At 35.9% G+C, this 24661-nt stretch overlaps 1 protein-coding gene across 1 annotated transcript in view; it reads left to right on the plus strand.

Moving 5' to 3' along the window:
- Positions 1 to 24661, plus strand: part of Eys (EGF-like photoreceptor maintenance factor) — a 1574159-nt gene that overhangs the window by 747391 nt on the left and 802107 nt on the right. Inside the window, 1 exon segment of the mRNA XM_077801488.1 lies at positions 15497 to 15612. Coding sequence (XP_077657614.1) covers positions 15497 to 15612 — 116 coding nt within the window.

Genomic DNA, 24661 nt, shown 5'->3' on the forward strand with positions numbered 1-24661 from the left:
CTTGATCTTTATGTCAAATATTTCCTGCACAGAGCAAGTCATTTATAAATGTTAGTGCTTATTGATATTGACAACATTATTTCTTTCATAATTTTCAGCACAGAAATGGACAAAGTCAATAAGGTGCTTTTATGCAAGGAATAATTGCTGCTATGATCTGAAATATTTGCATTCCCCTAAAGTTCATATGCTAAAACATAATCACCAATATGATACTATTAAGCGGTTGTGTTTGCGGGAGGTGATTAGGTAAAGAGAGTAGATCTCTCAGGAATGGAATTAGTGGTCTCATAAAAGAGTCCCCAGAGAGCTGGCAATCTCTCTCCACTATTCTAGGGCACATGCAGAAGGCATGGCCTAAGAATCATGAAGCAGGCTCCCTGGTCATTGAATTATCAAGCAATTTGATCTTGGAAACTACATAGCCCCTAAAACAGAAAAATCATTGTCTTTTGTTTATAAGCCATCTAGTCTATGGCATTTTGTTAAAGCATCCATAGTCTCTCTTTTTTTTTTTTTTTTTTTTTTTTTTTTTTTTTTATTGGTCGTTCATAACATTACATAGTTCTTAATACATCATATTACACGGTTTGATTCAAGTGGATTATGAACTCCCGCTTTTACCCCGTATACAAATTGCTGTATCACATCAGTTACCCTTCCATTGATTGACATATTGCCTTTCTAGTGTCTGATGTATTCTGCTGTCTGTCCTATTGTCTACTATCCCCCCTCCCCTCCCCTCCCCTCCCCTTTTCTCTCTCTACCCCTTCTACTGTAAATCATGTCTTCCATTTGTATTCTCTTGACTTACCCCTCCTTACCTCTTATATGACATTTTGTATAACCCTGAGGATCGCCTTCCATTTCCATGCAATTTCCCTTCTCACTCCCTTTCCCTCCCACCTCTCATCCCTGTTTACTGTAAATATTCTTCTCAAGCTCTTCGTCCCTACCCTGTCCTTGTTTATACCCCTTATATCAAAGGAGTCATTTGGTATTTGTTTTTTAAAGATTGACTAGCTTCACTTAGCATAATCTGCTCTAATGCCATCCATTTCCCTCCAAATTCTATAATTTTGTCATTTTTTAATGCAGAGTAATACTCCATAGTGTATAAATGCCACATTTTTTTTATCCATTCATCTATTGAAGGGCATCTAGGCTGGTTCCACAGTCTTGCTATCGTGAATTGAGCTGCTATGAACATCGATGTAGCAGTGTCCCTGTAGCATGCTCTTGTTAGGGCTTTAGGGAATAGATCGAGAAGGGGAATAGCTGGGTCAAATGGTGGTTCCATTCCCAGCTTTCCGAGAAATCTCCATACTGCTTTCCAAATTGGCTGCACCAATTTGCAGTCCCACCAGCAATGAACAAGAGTGCCCTTTTCCCCGCATCCTCTCCAGCACTTATTGTTGTTTGACTTCCTAATGGCTGCCAGTCTTACTGGAGTGAGATGGTATCTTAGGGTAGTTTTGATTTGCATTTCTCTGACTGCTAGCGATGGTGAGCATTTTTTCATGTACTTGTTGATTGATTGTATGTCCTCCTCTGAGAAGTGTCTGTTCAGGTCCTTGGCCCATTTATTGATTGGGTTATTTGTTATCTTATTGTCTAATTTTTTGAGTTCTTTGTATATTCTGGTTATTAGGGCTCTATCTGAAGTGTGTGGAGTAAAGATTTGTTCCCAGGATGTAGGCTCCCTATTTATCTCTCTTATTGTTTCTTTTGCTGAGAAAAAACTTTTTAGTTTGAGTAAGTCCCATTTGTTGATTCTATTTGTTAACTCTAGCGCTATGGGTGTCCTATTGAGGAATTTGGAGCCCGATCCCACAGCGTGTAGATCATAACCAACTTTTTCTTCTATCAGATGCCGTGTCTCTGATTTAATATCAAGCTCCTTGATCCATTTTGAGTTAACTTTTGTGCACGGCGAGAGATAGGGATTCAGATTCATTTTGGTGCAAATGGATTTCCAGTTTTCCCAGCACCATTTGTTGAAGATGCTATCCTTCCTCCATTGCATGCTTTTAGCCCCTTTATCAAAAATAAGATAGTTGTAGTTTTGTGGATTGGTTACTGTGTCCTCTATTCTGTACCATTGGTCCACCCGCCTGTTTTGGTACCAGTACCATGCTGTTTTTGTTACTATTGCTCTGTAGTATACCTTGAAGTCCGGTATCGCTATACCGCCTGATTCACACTTCCTGCTTAGTATTGTTTTTGCTATTCTGGGTCTTTTATTATTCCATATGAATTTCATGATTCTTTTATCTATTTCTACAAGATATGCTGTTGGGATTTTGATTGGCATTGCATTGAACTTATAGAGAACTTTTGGTAATATCGCCATTTTGATGATGTTAGTTCTGCCTATCCATGAGCAGGGTATGTTTTTCCATCTTCTAAGGTCTTCTTCTATGTCTTTCTTTAGGGTTCTGTAATTTTCATTGTATAAATCTTTCACCTCTTTTGTTAGGTTGATTCCCAAGTATTTTATTTTTTGGGGGGATATTGTGAATGGAGTAGTTGTCCTCATTTCCGTTTCAGAGGATTTGTCGCTCATATACAGGAACGCCTTTGATTTATGCGTGTTGATCTTATATCCTGCCACTTTGCTGAATTCATTTATTAGCTCTAATAGCTTCTTTGTAGACCCTTTTGGGTCTGCTAGGTATAGAATCATATCATCTGCAAATAGTGATAATTTAAGTTCTTCTTTTCCTATTTTTATGCCTTTAATTTCTTTTGACTGTCTAATTGCTCTGGCCAGTGTTTCGAGGACTATGTTGAACAGAAGTGGTGAGAGAGGGCATCCCTGTCTTGTACCAGATCTTAGAGGGAATGCCTTCAATTTTTCTCCATTCAGAATGATGCTGGCCTGTGGCTTATCATAGATTGCTTTTACAATGTTGAGGTATGATCCTGTTATCCCTAATTTTTCTAGCGTTTTGAACATAAAGGGATGCTGTACTTTGTCGAATGCTTTTTCTGCATCTATTGAGATGATCATATGGTTCTTATTTTTAAGTCTATTGATGTGGTGAATAACATTTATTGATTTCCGTATATTAAACCAGCCTTGCATCCCAGGGATGAATCCTACTTGATCATGATGTATAATTTTTTTGATATGTATTTGAATCCGATTCGCCAGAATTTTATTGAGGATTTTTGCGTCAAGGTTCATTAGAGATATTGGTCTGTAGTTTTCCTTCTTTGATGTGTCTTTGTCTGGTTTCGGAATCAGGGTGATGTTGGCATCGTAGAATGAATTTGGAAGTTCTCCCTCTTTTTCTATTTCCTGAAATAGCTTGAAAAGTATTGGTGTTAGTTCCGCTTTAAAGGTTTTGTAAAACTCTGCTGTATACCCATCCGGTCCTGGGCTTTTCTTAGTTGGTAGTCTTTTGATGGTTTCTTCTATTTCCTCTATTGTTATTGGTCTGTTTAGGTTGTCTATATCCTCCTGGCTCAATCTGGGCAGATCATAGGACTCAAGGAATTTATCTATGCCTTCACTATCTTCTATTTTATTGGAGTATAAGGATTCAAAGTAATTTCTGATTATCTTCTGTATTTCTGAAGTGTCTGTTGTGATATTGCCTTTTTCATCCCGTATGCTAGTAATTTGGGTTCTCTCTCTTCTTCTCTTCGTTAGCATGGCTAAGGGTCTGTCAATTTTATTTATTTTTTCAAAGAACCAGCTTTTAGTTTTGTCAATTTTTTCAATTGTTTCTTTTGTTTCAATTTCATTAATTTCAGCTCTGATTTTAATTATTTCTTGCCTTCTACTTCTTTTGCTGTTGTTTTGCTCTTCTTTTTCTAGGATTTTGAGATGAAGTATGAGATCATTTATTTGTTGGTTTTTTCTTTTTTTGAGGAATGAACTCCAAGCAATGAATTTTCCTCTTAGAACTGCTTTCAATGTGTCCCATAGATTCCGATATGTTGTGTCTGTGTTTTCATTTAACTCTAGGAATTTTTTAATTTCCTCCTTGATGTCTTCTAAAACCCATTGATCACTCAGCAACCTATTGTTCATTCTCCAGGTGATGCTTGCTTTTTCCTTTCTTCTTTTATCATTGATTTTCAGTTTCATTCCATTATGATCAGATAAGATGCATGGTATTATCTCTACCCCTTTGTATTGTCTAAGAGTTGCCCTGTGACATAGTATATGGTCTATTTTTGAGAAGGTTCCATGTGCTGCTGAGAAAAAAGTGTAGCTACTTGATGTTGGGTGGTATAGTCTATATATGTCAATTAAGTCTAGGTTGTTAATTGTGTTATTGAGTTCTATAGTTTCCTTATTTAACTTTTGTTTGGAAGATCTGTCCAGTGGTGAGAGAGGTGTGTTGAAGTCTCCCATGATTATTGTATGTTGGTCTATTAGACTCTTGAACTTGAGAAGAGTTTGCTTGATGAATACAGCTGCACCATTATTTGGGGCATATATATTTATGATTGTTATGTCTTGTTGGTGTATGGTTCCCTTGAGCAGTATGAAGTGTCCTTCTATATCCCTTTTGATTAGCTTTGGCTTGAAATCTATTTTATTAGATATGAGTATGGACACTCCTGCTTGTTTCCGTGGTCCATATGAGTGATATGATTTTTCCCAACCTTTCACCTTCAGTCTATGTATATCTTTTCCTATCAAATGCGTCTCCTGTAGACAGCATATTGTTGGGTCTTGTTTTTTGATCCATTCTACTAGCCTGTGTCTCTTAATTGGTGAGTTTAAGCCATTAACATTTAGGGTTATTATTGAGATATGGTTTGTTCTTCTATCCATATTTGTTTATTGATGTTACTAAACCTGATTTGTTATCCTCTATGACTACTTTCCCCCCTTTACTGTCCTACCTCCCATTGTTGGTTTTCAATGTTGTTTTCCATTTCCTCTTCCTGTAATGTTTTGCCAAGGATTTTTTGAAGAGATGGTTTTCTAGCTGCGAATTCTTTTAACTTTTGTTTATTGTGGAAGGTTTTAATTTCATCTTCTAACCTGAAGCTTAATTTCGCCGGATACACGATTCTTGGTTGGAGCCCATTGTCTTTCAGTGTTTGAAATATGTTATTCCAGGATCTTCTAGCTTTCAGAGTCTGTGTTGAGAGATCAGCTGTTATCCTGATTGGTTTACCCCTAAATGTAATCTGCTTTCTTTCTCTTGCAGCTTTTAAAATTCTCTCCTTATTCTGTATGTTGGACATCTTCATTATAATGTGTCTAGGTGTGGATCTCTTATGATTTTGCACATTCGGCGTCCTGTAGGCTTCTAGGATTCGGGATTCTGTCTCAATCTTCAATTCTGGGAAGTTTTCTCGTATTATTTCACTGAATAGACTGTTTATTCCTTTGGAATGGAGCTCTGTGCCTTCCTGTATCCCAATGACTCTTAAATTTGGTCTTTTGATATTGTCCCATAATTCTTGGATGTTCTGCTCATGGTTTCTTAGCAGACTTGCTGAGCTGTCTATGTTCTTTTCCAGTTGAAATACTTTGTCTTCATTGTCTGATGTTCTCTCTTCTAGGTGATCTACTCTGCTGGTAGTATTCTCAATTGAGTTTTTAAGTTGGTTTATTGTTTCCTGCATTTCTAGAATTTCAATTTGTTTGTTTTTTATTACCTCTATCTCCCTGTGAAATTGATCTTTGACTTCCTGGATTTGTTTGTCAATGTGATCTTTCATTGTCTGATTTTGCTGTCTCATGTCTTCCTTGAGACTCCAGATCATCTGAACCATATATATCCTGAACTCTTTATCTGATATTCCCTCTGTTGCAGCTATTACCTCTTCTAAAGTTGAGTTGACCTGCATTGCTTGTGGTCCTTTCTTTCCTTGTCTTTTCATACTGCCCGCGTTTCTTTCTGCTTGGTGCAACTGTTGTGTTTTGAAATTTACCCCCTATTTATTTATGTTGCTCTTGTATACTTGAAAAGTCTCCCTTGCAGGTGCGGGCGGCGGCTGTGCCCCTACTCCAATTGGGGTGACGTGTCTATCACGCTGGCGGCTCTCTGGGCCTGTTCCGGGAGTGGAAGGCGGCTCTGCTCTGTCCCTATTCCAATTGGGGTGTCGTGACTACAATGCTGGCAGATCGCTGGGCCTCTTCCGGGCGTGGGCGGTGGGATTGGCTGGCGGGATTCCACCTAATGGCAGTCCCTAACCTCCCTGCTTGCTAATTAATGGCTTCTCTGAGGCGCCACGCCTTCTGTAGCTGCGGGGCAGGCCGCGCGAATCAGTTGGCCTGGATCTCCGGGGTCCTGCTGCTGGCTGTTTTGATGTTACAAGCTGTTGGAGAGTGGTGGTGTATTCTTCAGCTTTCCCGGATGGTGGCCACTGACTGCCTGGATGGAGTGTCCGCTGTTTTGATGTTGCACTCTGAAGGAGAGTGGCGGTGTATCCTTCAGCTTTCCCGGATGGTGGCCGCTGACTGCCTCGGTGGAGTGTCCGCTGTGGGGGATGGGACTGTACCGCTTTCTTCCCCTTCTGAGAACCCGAGCTCGGCCCAAGGGTCCGTGTGGGCTTGGCTGGTGGGATTCCACCTAATGGCCTTCCCTAACCTCCCTGCTTGCCAATTAATGGCTTCACTGAGGCGCCACGCCTTCTGTAGCCGCTGGGCAGGCCACGCGAATCAGTTGGCCTGGCTCTCCGGGCCCTGTTGCAGGCTGCTGGGATCCCTGGCACTCTATCACTTTGATTTTTTCTGCTTGCCCCTCCCCCAGCGCTGGCTAGCCAGGTTTCCTTTTGGCTGCTACTGGGAGGAGGGGTTGGAGGTCAGGTGTCTCTGGTTTCCCCCTAGCCTGTATGGAGGCTCAGCTTGATACTCCCTCTCCCGGCAAGCCTAGGAGAGATTTTATGCGAATTCCCGCTGTCTGGGGGGTGAGCTGAATGACACCGACCTGTTTTGATGTCGCACTCTGAAGGAGAGTGGCGGTGTATCCTTCAGCTTTCCCGGATGGTGGCCGCTGACTGGCTCGGCGGAGTGTCCGCTGTGGGGGATGGGACTGTACCGCTTCCTTCCCCTTCTGAGAACCCGTGCTCGGCCCAAGGGTCCATGTGGGCTTGGCTGGTGGGATTCCACCTAATGGCCTTCCCTAACCTCCCTGCTTGCCAATTAATGGCTTCACTGAGGCGCCACGCCTTCTGTAGCCTCAGGGCAGGCCACGCGAATCAGTTGGCCTGGCTCTCCGGGCCCTGCTGCAGGCTGCTGGGATCCCTGGCACTCTATCACTTTGATTTTTCCTGCTTGCCCCTCCCCCAGCGCTGGCTAGCCAGGTTTCCTTTTGGCTGCTACTGGGAGGAGGGGTTGGAGGTCAGGTGTCTCTGGTTTCCCCCTAGCCTGTATGGAGGCTCAGCTTGATACTCCCTCTCCCGGCAAGCCTAGGAGAGATTTTATGCGAATTCCCGCTGACTGGGGGGTGAGCTGAATGACACCGACCTGTTTTGATGTCGCACTCTGAAGGAGAGTGGCGGTGTATCCTTCAGCTTTCCCGGATGGTGGCCGCTGACTGGCTCGGCGGAGTGTCCGCTGTGGGGGATGGGACTGTACCGCTTCCTTCCCCTTCTGAGAACCCGTGCTCGGCCCAAGGGTCCGTGTGGGCTTGGCTGGTGGGATTCCACCTAATGGCCTTCCCTAACCTCCCTGCTTGCCAATTAATGGCTTCACTGAGGCGCCACGCCTTCTGTAGCCGCAGGGCAGGCCACGCGAATCAGTTGGCCTGGCTCTCCGGGCCCTGCTGCAGGCTGCTGGGATCCCTGGCACTCTATCACTTTGATTTTTTCTGCTTGCCCCTCCCCCAGCGCTGGCTAGCCAGGTTTCCTTTTGGCTGCTACTGGGAGGAGGGGTTGGAGGTCAGGTGTCTCTGGTTTCCCCCTAGCCTGTATGGAGGCTCAGCTTGATACTCCCTCTCCCGGCAAGCCTAGGAGAGATTTTATGCGAATTCCCGCTGTCTGGGGGGTGAGCTGAATGACACCGACCTGTTTTGATGTCGCACTCTGAAGGAGAGTGGCGGTGTATCCTTCAGCTTTCCCGGATGGTGGCCGCTGACTGGCTCGGCGGAGTGTCCGCTGTGGGGGATGGGACTGTACCGCTTCCTTCCCCTTCTGAGAACCCGTGCTCGGCCCAAGGGTCCGTGTGGGCTTGGCTGGTGGGATTCCACCTAATGGCCTTCCCTAACCTCCCTGCTTCATCCATAGTCTCTTTAACTATATACTGACATAAACATTTATCATTGTTCCCTCTTCCTTTTTTTTCTTTAAATGTTCAGGTTTGTTGCTCTTTTCCTATTCTTCTGTCATTCATCTTCAACATTTAGGTACATCCACCCAGAAGTAATGTGGAATGACTGAATTTCCCTTAGCAACAAGTATTATATGTGGTGTATATTTTTGGATATATAAAAATATCACTATTTTTATACTCCATAGAAGACTTCAGAATACCCCCTGAGTCTGAGTTTAATATTGAGTCTACTGAGAGAAAAACATGCAGGTAGTCATGTGGGTATTAGTGCTTATAAGATTTATGTGAAGCTGTAGGAAATAGTATGTGTCAATGAATATCACCTGCATGAATTTTCCAAGTTTAGAAATCACTGAGAGCCCAGATCTGTTTACTTTCATACTCATTTCTGACTTATTACTGGTACCAGATTTTATCTGGTTACATAACACATCCAGAAATCAGTGCCCAAGGAATTTTGAAGTTGCCTCCTATACATAAAACTTTAACTTTTGAAATAAAAGAAGGAAAGATTAAATTTTCTGATACAAAGGATAAATGCCATTTCCATAGTTTGGTCTCCTTTAAGCAGATCACTATTTATCATAGTCTTAACATTTAAATCCCTTTGACAGTTAACATAAGCAATGGAAATAATTCTCCAAAAGAAGTTGAGTGTAACCTCTACATAAATTGTAGTTTTTAACCCATCAATACATATAATTGATACTTTTATATGTTTCCACGTTCTTAAAGTTATTACCACTTCTAGATTAGTTTTGATGCTGTAAATTAAAATCCTACTTCTTCTGGATTTACTTAGAAGCATGAAGCCATTTTGAAATTGCTGCAGCATTCAAATGAAGCTTAAGCATTTCCCCTAGTTCCATAGTAGAAAGTAGAAGACCTAAAATGAGACCCTCCAAGGTTATTAGGTGTTAAAAGTTGCTGATCTTTTTGAATTAAGACAGATATTCACTACCTTTTACAGGAGCAAAAACAAATGAAACAAACTCTTGGAAAGTGTTGTGCATCCTCCTGCAGACCACTAGGTCCCTGCTTCAAGTGGATGTCAGCAGCCATGACTCTTAAACATGTCAACTCATCCACTCTCCCAAGTTATTTGAGAAACAAACTTTATCCTATTGATCACCTTCCATCTTATCTTTCTTTGTTTTCTCTGTCATAGTTGACTATATTATCAGGGCATATTTATTCCTATAACACAATGTACTCTCTGGTTACCTACCTATATTTTTGACAAACACATAAAGTTGCATAAAAACAACCACAGTCAGTCAGTCAGTTACCACCATTTTCCCCAACTACACTCTTGTTCCTCTTTGAAGTCAAATTTTTCCTCACTCCCAACAGAAAATGTTTTTGACAGAATTACAACATTTTCTTTTATATCTTTTAATTATAGCATTTTATCTCCTTACAAATTCTGTTATTGAGCACTTTTTTCCTTATATTTTGAATTTCAGACTTTGGGAGTCAAATTTGGGAAGACTTTGACATAGAAGTGCTTATAAAATAATAATAATTATGATAGCAATAACGGTATTGGTACACAGACAACATGCTATTCTTTATGCAATAACTCCTCTGGTTTTTATAACAACCTTGAGAAGAATGTATCTCATTTTACCAGTCTCATTTTATCAATGAGGAAGCAGTCCTAGAGCCACTCAGTAAATTCTCAGAACATGTTAGTGGCAGAGCTAGATTCATAATCAGGAAGCCTAGCCTAGCATTTATATACTTCTCATTTCTCCCAAAAATTGTTATGTTGCTGAATAACAACTCCCCATAAAGTCTCAGTTATGCAAGATGAATAAATTCTAGATATCTGCTGTACAGCAACCATGTGTATAGTTAACAGCAACATATTGTACAGTTAAAAATTTGCTACAAGAATCAGCCTCGTGTTTAGAGCTTTTCCTACAATTAAGAGTTCTAATTGACAACCATTTAAAAAGGAGTCTTCTCCAATAAGATCCAACAGTGTGTTATGGTTTAGTCTGGATTCTAATAACTGTGAGAATTCTTCAAAAAGGTCTCACACCCAGATCTGTCAGATTCTCTTTTTAAAGGCTTTTATAATCAAAATCTTTCCACTGCTCTGTCAGAGAATTTGTATTTTCACAGATGTCATACAAAGACACAAAGTTTAATTCATTTGGTTGATGCTTATCTGCTTTTCCTTGTCATCCATGGAAAACACCAACCTTAAATAATATTCATAACTCTTTTTAGAGTCTTATCTTTTTCATGCCATTTTGCTAATCTTACATAGTGAGATAGAAGTCTACTTTGGCTAGGCATTCTTAAGTCTTTAAGTTAAGCACCATAAATCATTGCTATTTTCTATTTCTGTCAATTGTTGAAATCTTCCTTAACTTTACGTCATGTCGCCAATTGCCAAAATTTATTCATATTCATCAAATATCTCTCTCTTCTTTCATGGCAATAACCTTGAATGGTTCCTTTATTGTGCCATAAGATTTATAATTTTATCTTTCTTCTCTCTTCCCTCTTTTAATCTAAACAGCTGTATGACTCCTGCAGTCCTGAAACATTCTGAACAGACCAAACTTTGAAAAAATAAATACTTGTTTTCTTAACAGATGTGTCTGTAGAACACACTAAAATTTAAATTGGATCTAAGTAGACTAAAAGGCATTCTAAATGTTATCTAGCTTTGTATTAACACATCCTAGTAGGAAAGTTGTACAATAATGGGTCCTCTGGGAGTTATAGCACCGACTGAAAAAAAAAAAAAGGAAATTATTTATGATGTTAGCCAGTGTTACAAAGTCACTGACAGAGCCATGTTTATACCAGTCCTGATTCTCTAAGTAGGCAAACTATTTTCTTATGTCCCTTCCTCCCAGCCAGTAGGTACAATGTCTGACAAGTGGATTACAGGTTGGATTTCAGACCTCACTCTTCCCCTTTACATGAAATTTTCATGAAAAGACAACCCCAATAGCATTTAGGACAGTCCTGAATATACAGTTCATCTTGTATGTATATAATGAACTGAATGGTTTATGAACTCATTTGTACTATCAATACAGGGATTCAAGTTGCATTGACGTAAGTTGTGTTTTAGACTAAATGGTCCCATTGACATTGTTATATAATAACAATGCTTAACTTACACTCATAAGTGCAGCCAGAGCCATCTTACTGTGAGCAATATGAAAGTGATGAGGAATAGACTCTGTGCTGCAAATGTGATTGCTGCACCCATTGTTGTTCTGAATCCCTGGAGCAGTCATTGGGCCCAAATACGATTTATACCCAGGAGGGTGCAATGATGTCTGTAGTGATGATGTAGACTGCAGAAACACAGTGTGCCTTTAAAGCAGCATTATTCTTTTTACAGCAGAAATGCTGCCTCGTCCTAATGGCAAGGAAACAGAAACATAGATCATGTCTGTTACCAGTGCTCACAATTACAAAGTTAGGAATGGGAATTCTGTGTTTAGAACAGAAGTCACACAGAACAATTTATCTTTTTAATCAAGGCCCATAAAAAGTGAAATAATCTTTGACATAAAGAAGAGTTTATAAGATTATATTTTCATGATGACTTAAATATAAAAATCAATTCTTCATATTCTAAAATTATACTAAAAAGTAATTTTAATTTATGCTATCCAAATACTAGATAATATAATAACCAGTAAGAATTATTGTAGGTTTATCACTTGGCACTGAGAAGGAGGCTGGAATTAAAAGAAAATATAAAATTCTTTGAAAGAGTGACTTTTAATTTCATTAACAAACTCAACCTAATATAACTTCTCTGGGATAACATAGAATGAAAGTATGTTTCCAGTTATTTATATAGATGTATTTAAAGATTTTTAATTGATAAACTTAAGTATCACTATAATTTATCATAATGTTCAATCTAAAGTCATGTTTATTTTTTACTTGAATTATTTGTCATTGTTCTAACAGGATTTATTTATTTTCTAATTTGTACAGATATTAGATTAATAATTTTAGTCTGTAGTCATCATGATTTGACCACTTTTTTTGGATTACTAATGAAATATTTTATTTCTTTTTTTTTAATTACCAAACTATTTTTTAATACTTGGTTGCCCTATTATGGTGACCATCAAACTTACATGAGGTTTAATGGACAATGTGTTTCTTCAGCTCTGTTTCACAATTTTAAATCTTGCTCAATGGATATCCATTGGTCTGATTTATATTCTCTTATTCTCTTTCCATTTCTCACCATCATGTCACCTCATGGCAGTATAAGTACCTATCTTTTTTACTTATTTCTTTATTTTTGATGAGTATGACTGGTTTTCAGCATCCATCCTGTCTATTATGGTTTCCTGTACTGCAGTGGCAAGCAAGTTAAAAGCTACAATTTCTAGATGCTCATGAAGCTGAGGTCTTGAATATAATTGAGTCTCAGTAATAATAAATATATCTAGATTCTGAAAGCTCCTGTGGTTTCTGGTGGTAAAGAAGGTCATGTAGATATGTGGTTTTCTGCAGAAGATCTCACTGTCGGTCACTGACTTTATGTATATTAAAATGTAGCACAAGTACAAGTGGCAGCCAGACCAGGCAGTTGGTATTCTGTCATGAGCTCCAGGGCAGGCAGAGCAGCTGGGGTACTGTAGTGGACACTTCCCAGCAACATGACTCACCTGGATTATACAGTGAGTTCTCCAACTCAACATTACTATTTGTCACCTCATCATTCTAGCTGAGGGACAAAGTTCTCCCAGAAAGTCCTATCTGTCCTTGGAATTACTTCTTAGCCCTTTCTTGTAATTATTTTGTAAGCATCTAATCTCATGAGAAGGCTCTCTTTGTTTAATTATGTAAAGTGACTTATACTTCTTGTGTTGCACCCTGATTTATTTTATTTATTTATTTTTTTTTAATATTTATTTTTTAGTTCTCTGCGGACACAACATCCTTGTTGGTATGTGGTGCTGGGGATCGAAACTGTGGCTCAAGCGGTAGCACCCTGATTTATTTATCTTCTAATCTAATCTTGTCCTAGGAAGAATAGGAGTCTAAATTTAGTCAGAGAGAGTATGCAAACACAGGGGGCCTAATCATTATTAGGCCCCTCAGCCTACTCCTCCAGTTACTCTTCCTCTAGCTCACCCCAGCATTTGTTTTAGAGAAATTAAGTTGAAGTGTTCTCCTCTATTGAAATAGAGGAGAGTATCTAAGAGTATCAAAATACTCTTGATTAAAATATTTATTGTCTATTTAATTGGTCCAGTACATTTTATTTATTTATTTATTTATTTAGTTAGTTAGTTGTAGATGGACATAGTATCTTTATTTTTATTAGTTTATTTATTTATTTTTTAAGTGATGCTGAGGATCAGACTTAGGGCCATAAGCTTGCTAGGGCTCTATCACTGAGCTACAACTCCAGCTCCGTCTTTTTACTGTTCTCATAATTTAAAACTTTGCCATGTCTGTCCTGGTATTAAAAGCAAGAGGAAATTTATAATATCTTAATTGTTTAAAATATCATGAAACATTCTAATCAATAAGAATACACATGTCCTTACATAAAATATATAATAAGCAAATCATATTTACATCAAGAAATATGATGTTACCAATAATTCTAGCCTCCTCTATATGCCTCTAAGAGCATATTTCTTTCCCTTCAACCTGAAGTAACTATTCTAAATTTTATATTCAAAATTCTATTCATATTTCTTAAGTGTTTCTAAGTAATGTTACTAAGTTTTCCATGTATGTATTGTATTGTATTTGTATGTGTTCAGCTTTCATAAAAACTATTTTTAGGATGCAAGTATTTTTAATGAATATGCTCAACTAAGTTTGAGAGATTCAAAGATGTGAATATTGTGAATGACTGGTCATAAAAACTTTTTACAGTAGTTGCAAAAGTGTTTTTTTTTCTTTCTTTCTTTCTTTTTATTTTTTTCTGTACTGTCTTTTGTAACTTCCAGAGTGGAGATCCCCATGGAATCATCTAAGCACATGAAAGAGCATTGCAAAGTGGAAAGAATCTTAGACAAAGATTTGATACACTTAGCCTTCTAGCAGATATACCTAAGTTTGATCTGGACATTACTAAGTACTTAAAAGTGGTCCTCATTTTATAAAGTAGCATTACATTAAATATTTTCTAATTTCTCTAGAATACTATATTTAATTTTCTCCTATAATTTTTCAGGAAGAACAATAAGGTTACGTTCTTAAGTAGGAACAACAGTAATATTTCACATTTCTCAGTAGCTGCTTTTCAAGTTAAATGCTTGGGTAATACATAGAAATTATTTCTATGTATTGGGTAATACATAGAAAAATAAAGAAAGGTTAAAACATTGCAATTATAGCTGGCATAGTTAGTCAGCTAGCAGCCAGCAGCCAGCACTGGGAACTTTCTCTGAAGACATGTTGTACCCATGTAGAATGAGATAGTTAGATTAATATGATTCTGTAGCTGACCTGGTAAATTTACTAAGATAATTACAAATAATTTCCTGACATGAAAGAATCAATGATTTGAAAAATGTACCTCATATGTACCTAGGAGACCACAGCTGCTGACATATTATGTTGTGGAGGGCTTAGCAATGTTAACTCCAGCTTAATGATGAAGATGATGCAATACTAGGAAGAAAACAAATAAAATGCACATGAAAACAGTGTTTTGTTATGGGAAATCAGATAACCTTTTTAAAAAGAATTTTTACTCTCAATGCTCAGCTGAGCATAGGCAAAATATTTACATTCCATAGAATGATATCTTGATAATATTAATATAAAATATTACAAGTATTATAAAAACATTGCATATCTAGATATTTATAGTGTTGCTTTCCTTCAGTTTAAAATTCATATTAAATGGAATCATAGACTATGTTTATTCCATTGCCTTCTATCTATTTTATACAAGGTAAAATAAATGAAGACATCTGAAGATATAATGTTGAATGGCATCAGGAATAAATTCTGGAACTTTATTTTGACATGAATTTGCTTCCATTCTTACATAATATGTGATTTTAGAGCAAACTATTTAACTTCTCACAGTTAAATTTTCTCATGTACTAGAGATACTGATTGCAACTATCTGCCTGATAAAATGATTATGAAGATGAACTGACATAAATTGTATAAAATACTTAGGCCAGTTTCACAAATAGTAAATACCAATACATATAAGCTGTCACCATTATTATTATTGTTGAAAACTAAATGTCTGTTTGGGGTTTTATTTAACAGGATGGTCTGGACGTCACTGTGAGAAGGAACTTGAGTACATTCCCCACTCATGTACTCCTAGGATGTGCATGGAAAATGAACCTGGCACCACTTGTTTCTGCATACCCGGATCTGTGGTAAAGTTTATTTATCAAAGATTATTGTTATGTTAATTATTTTTTTTCACTGTATTTGAAATGCAGGAAATAATAGAGTAAGGTGATGAAAATGGGCCTTGTAAAAGTCTCCCCAGTGCCTCTCTCCTTCTCTGAACACACTGCATTTTACTCTGCTTTCTCCCTACCCTTCTTATTATCCATCACTTGTACCATCAGCCCTTCCTTTCAGGGGAAAAGCATTCTAATAAATTGATCCATACCAAGGTACAAGTCACTTAATGCATTGTCCTTTAATGTTTAATGCATTTGGAAGGAGGATGCCAGTAGAGGAATTGCTTAATACTGTAAGAGTCTTGGCAGAATTCCTGTCTTGCCCAAGGACACAGTACTACTTCCAGGGTGGGCTCAGAGTATTGTATGTTCAAGGAGGATGAATCTGCTTCCTCAGCAAATTGAACTAGTCTGAACTCCATTAACACTAAAATGGACTTCCCTTTCTAAAAAAAATGTCTCTATTAAAATACAGCTTTAGACCACAATACTTTATTAAAACTGACCACAGCACATGAATATAGTTAGGGAACAGCATTTGACAAAGCTATATCAGGTATTTTAATGACTATTTAGATACCAAATGTATTAATATCATTGATAAATTGACTAGTCTTAACTAAGAATGAGGTAAAATAATTAGAGGAGGTTGTTTTCAGGTAACCTGCTCCAAGATTAAGGAATAAGACTTCAAGAGAATGTGAGGCTTGGTTGGTGTCTAAAGAAGACACAAAGATCCTATGGAGCTAGAGATTGCTTTCCAGAACCGAAAGCTCAGACAAGAAAGATCATCATAAGTCTTTGGAGATCGTTAAGGCATTAACAGAAAATGGCCAATAACTGTCACCAAAAGAATTTGAGAAAGCAATTATAGAAAATCAAAAATTGTAAATCATCTTGTATATTTACTCTTCTTTATCAGCCAATACAGTATAACATAACATCTATGTAAATGACATTAAATGTTTTAAATTATGAGGAGACCCAAGCATTACATTTGTAATTTAACAAGAAACACCAAGATAATACAAAGCATTAAAACTTTTGCCTAAACAATTCATAGTAATTATCTTGTTAAGTCCTTTTATGTTAACCTAAACTTGCCTCCGATATTCTCCTTTGCATAGACCTTTAGAAAAAATGTCTCTTTCATATTCCTTTTATTTACACTATTTTAAGCTCTCACTAATTACATTGTTATATAAAATGTTAATTCAACTACATGTTTATAAGATTATAGAAGATTAATATGACTACAATTTTTTGTTTGTTTTATCATGAAGAATAATGGGAACTGAACAGCCCCTATTGGTTGGGAGGGTTGAAAGCTATTTTTTCCTTTATTTCAAAGAATTAATTTTTGGTAGATAACATTAAAAACATGAACTTTCTGCTTTATCTTCATGTTTAAAGCTATGAAAATTGCTGACAAGCTGATAATTAGTTTGCATTATTCATTTTAGCAGATCCAATTGCAAAAAATGTATCAAAATAAGGTGAAAGTAGTTACATTATTCTGAAATTCAAAGGCTCTGTATAAAACTTTAAGTGACAGAATACAATTTATTGGATGCCCTTGACGTGCTAAAAAATTCAAGACAAATGATCTTCTTCTTTTTAATTTGATCAGAACTGCTCATTTCCTCCATAAATGAATTTCCACCGAACAAGATTGATCCATACATTAACCCATGACTGTCAATGGGTCAGGCTTATTGCATTTTGCAAATGACAACAGTCAATAAAAAGGTTGATTACATTCTATAAACTAAAACAGAGATTTTTATGTACTCTGGAAATTGTATTTATATTAAACACAATGGATAAAAAACAATTTTTCTGAATGAGAAGAAACTGCTCCAAGTTCTCCAGCAGCACAATATATTTGCAGTACTTGGTTTTAAGTGCCATCCTCAAAGTATGACCCCAAAAAGGAAGACACAGGATAGCAAGACTGTCTAATATTTGACTGTAGTTTAGGTGTTTATTTCCTCATGATATAAAGTCATCAACATTGTCCACAAGTGTAAGCTAAGTATTTACTGTGTTCAAGATGTCATGGCTCATACTATTAACGAAGTTTATTCTCCTGATAGAGTAAATGAGCAATGATACAATTCTTAGCAAAGACCTAATTCAATTTTTAAGGAAAGAGGTGTTTTATTGCTTTAGACATTTATTTACATTTGGATTCAAATTTTTGACATGTTAGATCAGTCAAACACATTCTTTGGACAATCATGACAGCAAAGTAGTTGAAAATCTTATAGAGAAATACAGAAACATACACTGTTCTTACATTCATATTAGGAAAAGAGGACAGGATCACATCTTATGAATGCATTAAAAAATCAGCAAACTTTCTTTTCTTGAGCCAAAATTTGATAGTTTGCCTAAATATATATTGAACACTATCTTGTGTAGTTTCCTCCAAAAATATAAAAATTAATTAATTTTGACCTCTTACCCAATGGCCATTGACATATATGGGGCAAATGAGCATGCAGAGGATAATAATGAAGTCAGCCATGGGCTCAACTTCAGGATGAGGAAAATAAAGGAAATAACTAGGACACTATTTGTGGTAATAATACTGAAAAAATTATAAGGCAATTGGCAAACACTGTACAAACTAATCATTAGGAGAGCTTTCTCAAGGGACAAAATAGTACAACTTTCTCTCCTGGAGCCTAGATAGGCACTTCTGAAAGTGATAGCATTTAATCTGAACCTCGTACAGGAAGCCCACCCTGTTTTTGAGGGATTGCTCAAAATTGCTAATGAGACTAAATATCTAGTAGACATTAGAAAAAAGTGTTCTATCTGCTCTTCAAGACAGTAACACCACAAATAACAGAAATGTTTGGAACAGGAACTTAATATTTTATAACTCAAAGGATATGATGAATTTTGAGGAGAAGAAGAAAGTGCAAACTGGAATGAAGACATATTTTAACTGTGCAAAGAGGAAGTAATTTAAATTAAATACCTATAATGGAAAATGTAGCTTAATATTTTTAGAAGTAGATTATTTTACATAACAAAGTATCCTATATTTTCTATAAATAGACACTGTCCAGCTGTTATCTATAATCTAAATAATTTAGAACACTGTTTTTATTGGTAGATGGAGCATAGTAGAATTAGAATTATCCAGAAGATCTAATTAAGTATTCAGGGTGATGATCATCCATCTTTCATATTTATATATCTGTTTTATTTACTTGTTAACATATATCAACTTAAAGATGAATAGAATTTACATCTTAGACCTTAATTAAACATAATGATCTCTGAAGCTTAGTTTCCTAATGTATGGGAAGAGAACATGGATGAAAGAAAGCTCAGCCACAAGTGAAATACCAAAATTAATCCTTTGGAGAATTGGATGTAGAATATTAAGTGCTCAAACTTATAAATCAGTGTTATTTTTTCATATCATTCCTCATTCATTTATTATTGTGATTTCTACATAAAATATTGGTAGAAGTAAGAATAGAAAATACTATTAATGACTCCTAAAAAATAAAACATAATTGGATTATTTATTTTCTTGATATTATTTTTTCTCCCTGTGATGGTGATCAAATTGATGGCCTCACACATGCTAGGCAAATCTTCTTCCAAAGAGCTACATCCTCAGTCATTTTATTGTGGTTCCTTCATCCAATTAAAAATGGATAAATATATGAATTAACATTTCTCAAACTAATAAAGTTAAAATTTCTAACAAATTTATTAAAGAAAAAATTTCACCATCTTTAGCTGTTGGGTATATGCAAATCAAACTACAATGAGATGTCATCTTTCCACAATTAGAATGGCCACTATCAAAAAGACAATAAATGCTAGGAAGGAGCTGGAGGAACAAATTTCTTATATATTTTTGATGATAATAGTAAATTAGAATAGCCATTGTGAAGAACATTATTCAGGTTCTCCCAAAAAACTAAAAATAGATCTCTTATATAATTTAGTTATTCTGCTTCTGGATAAGTATCCAAAGGAAATGATTTCAGCATATCAAACCAATACTTGCCCAACCATATTTATTGCTATAGTTTTCCTAATAGCTATGGTATGGATTCAGCCTCACTGTCCTTTAATGGATGAATGAATAATGGAATGTATACACACTGTGTACACAATTGCATTTTATTAATTCATAAAAAGAATGGTGTCCTATTATTTATAGCAAAATTGGATGAAACTGGAACAGGAGGCCATTGTTTTAAGTCAAATAAGTCAGATAAAAATTTAATATTAAATTTTCTCTTTCATAGGTGGATGGCAAAAAGAGTTGATTTATTTATATATTAGTGATTACAAGAAGTTGAGAAGGATGATGGAAAATATAGAATGAGGTTGGATAACAAATACTAGAATGTAGTTTAAGTGCTGTTAGAAGTAAAAAGTTCAAGTTTTCTACAGCACAGTATAGAACTATATAGTTCACAGTAGCCTAATATGTATATTTAATTATGTAGGATTGGAGACTGAACCCAGGGCCTCATGCATGTTAGGCAACTGTTCTACCATTGAGCAATACTCTCAGCCTTATATAATACTCCCTATTATATAATTTATGTCTAGCAAGAAGAGATGAGGTCAAATCTCAAAACATAAAATAATAATAAAGAGATGTTTTTAATCAGAGTTATTTACCCTGATTTGATTGGTATACACTGAATGCATGTATTGAAGTTCCATGATGTACCCCATAAGTATGTATAATTAAAGTAATAATATTTGATAAAAATTAAAATACAAGCATAGACTGGATTTCAAAATCCTTTCCAAAGTCTCACAACTTTGTCTTGGTCAACAAGACTTTGCACAATTAGGCCTGATAGCTTCTCTAGCCTTACCTTTTGATGATCTCTTCCTAGCTCTTTATAGTACAAAGGTAACAATTGACCTTTGTACTGATTCCATAATTTACCTTTTACATAATATTGTAGTTAAAGTCATATAATATGTAGACTTTTCAAGCTAGTTTCTTTCCCTTTGTGATATGAATTTGAAGTATTTCAATATATTTTTTATTGTTTGAAAGTTCATCTTTTAGACTAAATAATATTAATTGTTTGGTTATACCAAAGTTTATTTATTTATTCACCTACTGAAGTACATCTTAGTTGTTTCCAAATTTTGGCAGTTGTAAGTAAAATTGCTATAACCATACACATATAAGTGTTTTGTTTTGTTACTGGGGATTGAACCCAAGGACACTTAACCACTGAGCCACATCTCTATCCCTTTTTATATTTTATTCAGAGACAGGGTCTCAGTGAGCTCCTTAGAGCCTCAGTAGTTGCTGAGGCTGGCTTTGAACTGGTGATCCTCCTGCCTCAGTCTCCTAAGCCACTGGGGTTAGAGGTATATGCCACCATGCCCAGTCCATGAACAGGTACTTGCATGAACATAATTTTTAGTTTACTTGGGTCTATACTATGCAGCATAATTTTCTGAGTCATACAATAAAAGTATTTAACATTTTCACAGGAAATTTAGTAGTTATTATTTGTATGCAATGTTATACACCATTAAAATATAATGCATCCATTCTACAATAATAGAGTGATTTAAGATATCATTTGAATCATAAGCTACCATTAAAATTATTTATCCTTTATACAACATTGACTATCTTACTGGCTGTTTTGAATGAGTTACCTCACATAATGTATAAAATGTCTAATCTCAACAATAAAAACTATAAAACATTCATGAAATAAATTGGATAGCACAAAATGGAAAGACATCCTGTGTTCATTGATTTGACAAATCGATATTGTTAAAGTGACTGTACTACCCAAAGTGACCACAGATTCAATGCAGTTCCTATAAAAATAGCAAGGAGACTCTCTACAGAACTGGGAAAATATCCTAAACTTTTCAGAGAAGTGCAAAAATTTTCATATAGCAAAAGCTATATTAAGCAAAAAGGCAAGACAAGAGGCCTTATATGACCTGATTTTAAAATACAATACAAAGAGATAGTAACTAAAACAAAATTATAGCATAACCACATAAGCTAGTGAAATAGACTAGATTTTAGAAGTTAACCCATCCATCTGAATTTGGGCAAAGGGACACAGTCATTCAAATCAGCAGATTATATGAGTTAAAATTTTTAAAAATAAAATTTATTTTATGGATAAGAACAAAGAAGTATGCATTTGATTGGGTACCATGTGAGGTTCTGATATATACATACATCAAGGTTCTGATATATACATATATCACCTCAAGGTGATGGTATAAGAAGTCAGGCCTTGGGGGAGGTGATTTGGTCATGAAGATGTAGCTCTCAATGGTTAACAAGAGACAACAGAGAGCTAGCTGGTCCTTTCCACCATGAGAGAGCATAGCTCAACGGCACCATCTATGAGAAATCAGGCTCTTACCAGACAGTAAATCTGTCAGCACCTTCATTTTGGACTACCCAGCTTCCAGAACTGTGAAAACTAAATTTCTATTGTATATTAACCACTCAGTTTATGACATTTTGTTTCAGTAGGCTGAACACACTAAGCCATAGTTCTTAAAAAATTCTCATAATTTTTATACTAAAATTTCTTATTCTACATGATCTTTCACTATAACAGATAAAACCATTCATTTCATATTTGCCATTTTATAGTATAAATAATTAAATGCTGGCTAGGAAGTCAGAGGAAATATAATAACTTGAATCTACTGCATTTCTCTGGTGATGTAAACCAATGTTTGCTTCTCTGTTCTTTCTGGCATTGCTGTGAGAAACAGCAGGATTTCAGTGCTTCCCTTGTGGCCTTGGTGTCCTTTTTTATTCATATTCAATCCACCTGCTTTAAGATTCCCCCCTTTAATTAAAAATAAATGAAACACAGAAAAGAGTCAATGGGTAAGGAGGAAAAGACCTGTTGATTATTGCTCTCCGTGTCGCTCAGGGGGACATATCTACAGCCTAGCATATTTTGCTTGCTGTATTTGGTTTATTTTTAGTGATAGATTGTATCCTTGTGCCATCATTCTTTGTTTGGTTTTGCCTTATTTTGTGTAACTGTTTTCATTTCGTTTCCTCTTGCATTTCCCATGAGAGGGGAGGGTTGGGAGCTTGAAGATCAGCTTCAAAAACAACTTAACTGTAAGCCTAGCCCACTTCAATCTGAAGGAAGAAAGATAAATGTATTGTGACAATATGTTATGGAATCTGAAATAGGCTTAATCGTGTTCAGAAGACATCCTGCTTAATATTTTAAGATAAGAATGCAAATTATATGTCTTAAATGATATACTAGCTAAAGGAAAGTGTAAAAGATTGGTGTATTAATGAATCATTGGTATATGTCTGTCACACAACTGTAGTAGAGTACACCAGCCCATGGGAGAGATTGATAAATAAATAATATAATATAGGAACTACTGTGTTTTTATAAAGATGTATACATATATACAAGCCACAATGGTTGTCAAAATAAGGGCAGGGAGCCCAATCTGATTTGCTTAAATTGGCTCAAGATGTAGTGTCAATAGGAGAGTAAGCCTGAATGACAAGTTTGGCTGGTATATTTGGATACATGTAGACATTGCCCCTGGGAGAACAGGTAGGGAAGATGGCAAGTTATTTACAAGTAATGTGCATAAAAGAATATGAGGCATGTATTTATTTATTTATTTATCTATCTATCTATTTATTTATTTATTTAGATACTGTGGATTGAACTCAGGGGCACTTGACTATTAAGCCACATCCCTAGCCCTATTTTGTTTATTATTTATAGACAGAGTCTTACTGAGTTGCTTAGCACCTCACCATTCCTGAGGCTGACTTTGAACTCATTTGAAAAGTCTTTTCAAATCTTTTAAAAAACACCTTTTATTACCAGATATTTTTTAGCATTTAATAAATGTATATTATTGAGCTTAGGTAAAAATATCTACTTAAGATATTATTTATAAACTAAAGGAGTAGAACTCATGACTATTAAAACACAGATAGAAACAACTAAAATACAGAATAAGAAAAAATGCCATAAAATGTAAACAAATAAGAACAGGGATTCAGAATGAAGACATTATTTCCATTACAGGAATTTAAAAAAATGATTCATGAAATAAATGTCTTTTCTTATGAGCTCTCAGATGAATACTATGTAACTGGGGCAAGCTGCCCTAGATGGGATAGATAGTTAGTAGTAAGAAAAAAACAGAATTTTAACTTTCTACTCACCAGTTACTAAACAAAAGTTGGAGAATACTGAGTGTTCACATCATGTGCCATAAACCTGCCTATAGTGTCCATTAGTTTCATCTATTCTTTTTGAAACAGTAGAGTTGAGAGCATTTGACTTTTGAGTGGCTCTTGTACACATTCAGAACTCTGTGTCAGGTACCAACTGATGATTTATAGACAGTGGTCTCAGAAAATTTGTTATTTGGTTTCAGTGAAATGGGAATTCAGAAAACACAACTTAGAGAATTCTATTGATATTTGAACCTTAGAAATACACTTCTATTAGCCACACTGATATTTTTCACCTAAAGTGATTATAAGAATTATAAATTCTCTTACAGTGAAGAGATTATCAATACTATATTGAGTTAAATAAAATAAAAGTATTTGAATTTAAGTTCCAAACAGTGATATTTCCAGCATGAACTATGACACAGTCAAGCATGTAACTCTGAAATTCAAAATATTTATGATTTTAAAGCCCATTGTCTGTATGTGTAAAGTGTTAAAAAAAGACAATTATAAGAAGATCAGTTATTTGGGGTCTTTTATTAGGATTACAGAGACCAAGAATAATTTGTATGTGCTTGAATTTAATCACTGCAGAAAATTTAAATAATAAATGGATATAATCTTATCCTCTTTTAATTTAGATGTAAACTACTAATATGTATTTTCCATCAAAGTAATATTTATTGACAAAGAGTCAATTCTGATTTCTATAAAGTTGTTTCATTTTTACTGGGACTTTTAGTTCTCTTTTTATATGTCAGAAAACCATAAAAGTATACAGAG

This window comes from Urocitellus parryii, chromosome 8 (assembly GCF_045843805.1).
Source record: "Urocitellus parryii isolate mUroPar1 chromosome 8, mUroPar1.hap1, whole genome shotgun sequence".
Taxonomy (NCBI): Eukaryota; Metazoa; Chordata; class Mammalia; order Rodentia; family Sciuridae; genus Urocitellus; species Urocitellus parryii.